Source organism: Olea europaea, chromosome 12 (genome assembly GCF_002742605.1).
Source record: "Olea europaea var. sylvestris chromosome 12, O_europaea_v1, whole genome shotgun sequence".
Taxonomy (NCBI): Eukaryota; Viridiplantae; Streptophyta; class Magnoliopsida; order Lamiales; family Oleaceae; genus Olea; species Olea europaea.
Genome location: NC_036248.1, coordinates 15,964,563 through 15,970,906, shown reverse-complemented (window position 1 = coordinate 15,970,906; position 6,344 = coordinate 15,964,563). Strand labels below are relative to the sequence as shown.

General features: G+C 35.3%; 1 protein-coding gene across 1 annotated transcript; it reads left to right on the top strand.

The window, feature by feature from the left end:
- Positions 1-525: 525 nt before the first annotated feature.
- On the top strand, positions 526-5,876 carry LOC111406671 (ubiquitin carboxyl-terminal hydrolase 12-like). The gene is made up of 13 exons (XM_023036059.1): positions 526-578; positions 615-772; positions 891-1,156; positions 1,284-1,502; positions 1,618-1,699; positions 1,793-1,908; positions 2,185-2,283; positions 3,235-3,344; positions 4,427-4,501; positions 5,193-5,268; positions 5,346-5,447; positions 5,525-5,593; positions 5,692-5,876. The coding sequence occupies exons 1-13, from the start codon at positions 526-528 to the stop codon at positions 5,848-5,850; spliced, it is 1,584 nt and encodes a 527-aa protein (XP_022891827.1). The 3' UTR covers positions 5,851-5,876.
- Positions 5,877-6,344: the final 468 nt, after the last annotated feature.

The window sequence follows — 6,344 nt, the reverse complement described above, 5'->3', positions numbered from 1 at the left end:
TTATTAGCGTTGACTTTATTTCCCCTTATACGGGAAACGAGTATTGGAATTTTGGTTTCTGGTATATTATTCACTTTGTTTCTGTGAGTGGGTTCATTTGGTTAGAGGTTGTCAATCCATGGAAGGTAATTAATTAATTTATTGTCTGCTTTTTTGAATTTTTAAAAAGTTTTAATAAAGTTTTCCTGTTAATCCTTGTATTATCATAATCTGCATGATGCTATAAAATGAACGAGTGCATATTTTTATTTTTATTTTTTTTAAATTTGATGCGGTCTCCTTTGGTTTCTTTGTGTATATCTGATTTTGCTTTCTCAGAATGTGACAATTTGTTTTTTGAATTTCAGTTTTATAATTCTTCTGAGATTTACTTAGTAGATGTTGTAATGCAGGAAGCAGTAATCCAGGGGGAAATGAATCCGTGGAGGAACTTCAGACTTCAACATTTACTTGGCGAATTGAGAATTTCTCTACGCTAAATGTGAAGAAGAAATATTCGGAAACATTTGTCGTTGGAGGATACCAATGGCACGTTTGATCTTTCCTACTACACTGAACACTCATTGCTGCTATTACGAGTCTCGTATTTACTAACTTTTGCTTTCTTTTCATAGGCGGATTCTTGTTTTCCCAAAGGGTAACGGCAATGACTGTTTGTCGGTGTATCTGGATGTTCCAGATTCAGCTGGTTTAGAGTATGGGTGGAGTAGATATGCTCAGTTCGGTATTTCTGTAATTAGTCAAATTCACACTAGGTACACGATCAGAAAAGGTTAGTACTACCATTCAAACTGGATTTTAACATCATATCAAGATTCACAAGAGAACTCAAATAGTTTGCATCTGTTGTTTCATAAATTTCATGGATATGTATTCCTTCCACGATGCAGATACTCAACATGATTTCAATGCCCGAGAAAGTGATTGGGGTTTCACAAGTTTAATGCCTTTATCTGAACTGCATGATCCAAACAGACGCTTTCTTGTCAATGATACATGTATAATTGAAGCCAATGTTTCTGTTCGTGTAACTGTGAGTCATCCGTTGTATGACTCGAAAAAGGAAACCGGTTTTGTTGGACTCAATAATCAAGGAGCAAGTTGCTATCTGAACTCTCTCATACAAACTTTGTATCATCTTCCCTACTTCAGGAAGGTCGCCTTTTTTCTTTTAAAAAATTTTAATTTATAAAACGTGTCTTTACTCCCGCCTTCTGTCTATCTGTCTGGTACAGTTTACAGAGACGTTTTATATGGATTAAAATATTATTTTTGGGTTTTAGGCTGTATGTCACACTCCCATCACTGAGAATGACATGCCATCTGGGAGCATCCCTCTGGCCCTGCAGAATTTATTTAGTGAGCTCCAGTCCAGTGACAACACTGTTACGTCAAAGGAGTTTATGGAAGCATTTGGATGGATTACATATAACTCTTTTCCACAACATGATGTCAAAGAATTTTTTAGAACTTTATTTGAAAAACTGGAAGAGAAAATGAAGGTAAGGCAATATTCAGCAATTATTCTTTCCAGGCAATGTTCAGCAATTATTCTTTCTATTTTACGGGGAATTGTGGACATTATTTCTCATCTTCTATTGTTATCGTATTCTTTAGAAGTTATTTGAGGGGCACCATGTGGACTTCATCGAATGCATCAATGTGAACTATAAATCTACCAGGCGGGGATTATTTTATGGTATTGTAGAAATTAGATGCGATCATAATATTGTCAACTACCGCCAATATTATTATGCACAACATTAAACTGATCGCTAACAATTTGTGGCAGATCTTCAGCTTGATGTCAAGGGTTGTCGTGATGTTTATGCCGCCTTAGATAAGTATGTTGAAAAGGAATGTCTTAAGGGTGATAATAAATATCATGCTGGATCATATGGCTTGCAGGTTTGTAGGACCTTCTTTTTGCAAGGTGTATCGCTCCTCTTATTTCTTTGACTAAAAATGAGGCTGACATAGTTTAAGCTACTCAGAATCTGATCTAAAAAACCTGTCTTTGGAAGGTTATAGGGGGATCTAACGTCATTAGACCTGAGTTGAGCATGATTTTGTCAGGAGATTGTGTGGATGTATAAGCCTGAAAGCACTATTGTTTTGGCAGTTGCCATTCACATATTTTCAGACATTTAACTTTATTGATGAAAACTATGCTGATTGTTTTAGGATGCTAAGAAGGGCCTCTTGTTCATTGACTTGCCCCCAATTCTTCCGATTCACCTGAAGCGATTTGAATATGATTTTATACGGGACACTATGGTCAAGGTCAGAATGCAAGGCTTCTTTATTTATTTTTTTCCCCTTCTCGAATCATTTTCATCTGAATGGTGCTTCATTTTACCTTTCTTTCTTACATTGCATGAAGAGGGATTACTAAGAGCATCTTTCGTATACAAGTTGAACACATGGCTGGCCGAGTGAAAAACAATGAAAGAAAAAGAACAATGCATGAAGCATGTCCATTAAACTCACGTCACTAGAAAATTGAGAACCCGAAATGATTTGTGGACAATTAGCTGATCCAAGTGAAATATACTTTCCAGAATTTGATATTCGAGCAAACTCTCTTTTTCTGATATATTTCTGACATATGGGAATTTCTAAATTCTATTTTCAACATCATTATGAAAAAAATAAAGAAATAGTAGAAAAATGGTAACAAAAATTGAAAATGCTCCCAAACGTGCACTTAATAAGTTAGTTTTGGATAACTCTTGAGAAAAAGAATAAAAAAACTCTTAATACCTTCTTGTAGATTTCTAACAGTGGGTGTCATTTACATGTTACTTTAATACTTTCATTTGTATCATTCTTATAAGTTTGGTAAAACAAGATTACCACAAATGACCACATTCTCAACGACAAGAACAACTAAGCCTTATTCCTATTACATTTGGGTTTTGCTATATGATCCATGTATTTTGGAATGTTATATCCCGAGTAGGGAATGTACTTTTGTTCATTAGGAATGTCTAGTGAATTCTCCATTGTGCTGTTTCTTTACTCAATCATTCTGATGCTGTGTCCTGGTCTCTTTTGACCTTGTATTCTTTCATCTACTTTTGTAGCTGCCAAAATTTGACATCATATAGTAGGTTCCAAGTGCAAGGATTTTAGATGAATTGGTCGCTAAGCTGTGATTATATTGTTGATACTCTTCAAAATGATGTTATTCTCTTGTTAAAAAAGAAGATTCTCACATTCTCATTAAAGCAGTTAAACGACTATTTTGAGTTTCCTCTGGAACTTGATCTGGATATAGAGGGTGGCAAATACCTTTTGCCAGAGGCTGGAAGAGGTGATAAAAACCTTTACACTCTTCACAGGTAATAATGTTCTTATGATCATGAATTTCTATTTCTTTAATGTCTAGATTTTCAAATATGAAAAGGATATGAAATAACTGCCTCCATCACTATCTCTGCACTTTGGTTTTGTACTTCTAATAACCAATGTAGAAATAATTTAAGTTTTAATCAGTGGTTGAAATATATTTCATGTTGAACCTCCACATCTAAAGTTTAAACTGTTGGAGAAGAGCACAATTATGTATTAAAATTTTGTCTTCAACATATCCCACCACCACTTGCGGGCTGGATCTTTTTTTTCCTCAATGACCCGTCATGTTACTCGAACCCTCAGGTCTTTTGCTTGAACTTCCTCATCTAAAAGCTTATATAAGAGGAAACATAGTTATATGTTTAAGTTGTGACTTCAAAATCCATATTACAACATTTTGTCCAAACTTTGTGTCTATGGGCTACAGCTACTCGAATCTACCGTCTACTTTTTAATAAAGCTGCAGAAATTTAAAAACTTTGCTCAGGGGAGGTCGGGTTAAAACTTTGCATGTTCGTACCTGCATAACATGGAGGAATCATTTATGCTGAATGACATTATATACTTCTTTGTTGGAAGTGTCGGATTGTTCTTTAATAGGTTGTAAGACGTAGGATTTTCATGCCGGAGAATGGGGGGAATACGTATGTATTATGTAAGTGTAATAAAAATTTCTAGCAGCAGTTGAGAATAGACGTTAACCATTCACAATCTCTGTTTTTGCACATAGCAAGTCCAAAAATGTTGTGGGGCCAATTGCCACCCCCTTGCTTCCATGTGGCTTGACAATTGAGAATGACACTTATTAGGGATTTAGTCTATGCATAGTCCATACAAAATTTAAATTTGATGCCTTCAATTGCACATTTTATTGTTCCAGTTGAAAGCAAATATCTTCTAGTATGGACTAGATTAGGAAGATAAATGTTTTATATTCTATGGACAATCATTATCAATGTGCTGTTCATATCTTCATCTTTACCGCCGGGTACTTTCTGTTTGACGCTAAAGTCTTCCCAATTTGTTTACTCATTTCATTTTACATGACATATTATGTGGTTGATTACAGTGTTTTAGTCCATAGTGGTGGCGTGCATGGTGGGCACTATAGTGCTTTTATAAGGCCAAATCTTTCTCATCAGTGGTAAACATTTATTTCCTTAATGTTCTCCATTTACTTCGCAGTCATGTTTTCATGTGTTAGCATGATACATTCTACACTATCCATATAGAGTTCTGAAGATTAGTTTTTGAGAAAATAGTGAAACAGACATTTTATTATGACAGGAAGTACTTGACACCATCTAGCAGCATTTCCTGGATCTATATAAAGATGAGGCTACTAATCCTCATATAAGAAGAAATGGAAAATCATTAAATTTCTGATTGCAGAACATCTAATGTATCAGTCCCCAAAATATGCATGACTCCCAGTTTTTCTCCATTGTTGGACTAGGCCTCCACATGAATGTTTTCTCTGTTATCAGTTAGATTGTGGAATTGAGTACAGCTCCCAGTTTTATGAATTTGGAATCAAAGAAGAAACATTTTGTAACTTGAAGTACATCAATATTAGGTGAAATTATAGACTTCATTTATATTTTGTGTTCTTGTACATTTTATAAATTGATATAGTATGCATAATAGTTCTCTTTGTATTAACCATACTGCATGATTTGTTATGCAATAGCATTTCACGTACGGGGTGACTTTTTCTGCGTCAGATTTTTATGTATATTAGGTCCTCCTATAGTTTAGTTATAATCATTTGAAGTTTCTATATGCAAATACAGAGATTGTATAAACATGGTTAGTAAAATACTAATGGCTTCCAGGTATAAATTTGACGATGAACGAGTGACCAAAGTAGATGCCAAAGAGGCTTTAGAGGAGCAGTACGGGAGTAAAGAAGTATTTCTCTGTTCACAGTTCTTTTTGTTCAAGGTGGATCCTAATGTTTCCATTGCTTATATTTCATTTTTTAGCAGTTGCTGCAGACAAACTCTGGTCTCAATGATTATCAAAAGTGCTCAAATGCTTACATGCTGGTATACATACGTGAAAGTGAGAAGGAGAAAATAATGTGCAATGTAGGTTTACCTTATGATAGTATGTTCCAGATAGGATTCATTAATCTGCTCTTAACTACATTGAGTGCCTTTCCCAGGAAAGCCTTCGGAGTGACGATGGACAAAAGGAGCAAAATAAAAAAGACGAAGAATATCTGACTGTGAAGGTTCGTCTTTTCATTCTTCCTTTCAATGAAGAGCACGTTGTATTGCCAATCACAATTGGGCTTTCTTCACCTAAGAATTATACGATAAACATTCCCAGGTAGCAATTGATGAAGATATCAAACAGCATCGAGATCTTGACTTGGTAGATCATGATAAAGTTAAAAGTTTTCATATTCAGAGACAGGAACCTTTTCAACTTCTAAAGGTACAAATTTTTGATATGGCATTTTATTTGTTTGAAACTAGTAATAGTTAAACATTTTTCATACAGAGATCAATTGAATAAACACAGAAGAATCATAGTTTGGAAAGAGGAAACTCGTGGTAATAATATGGAATATAATGCACATTTTTTGAAGTTCAAATTTGGAGACTTGTTTAGTCTTTTTCCTTTTATCAAGTTCGTAATTTCAAAAATGGATTCTGAAATTGTGGTGGATCAACACCTTCCTATTTGCCTGATTGTGCTGGGCGTTTCGTCTACTCCGTCCGATATATATGACCTAAAAAATGAAGGCGGGGCTTCCTCCCCCGTTTTACCTCCGGTGTGAGAATTAGTTTATAGGCTTGAAAAATGTGATTGGAATTTTAAGGATGAAAAAGATAGATCGAAAGAGAGAACCCTTTACCTGTGCTGCGTCCGAAGGTATTTATAGACATTAGGGGTCGGATAACCGCTGGGCGGATGTGGTGCCACGTGTCCCACGTTGGCGTTCCCACTATGCCCACGTTCTGAGTGGGGGATCTCTA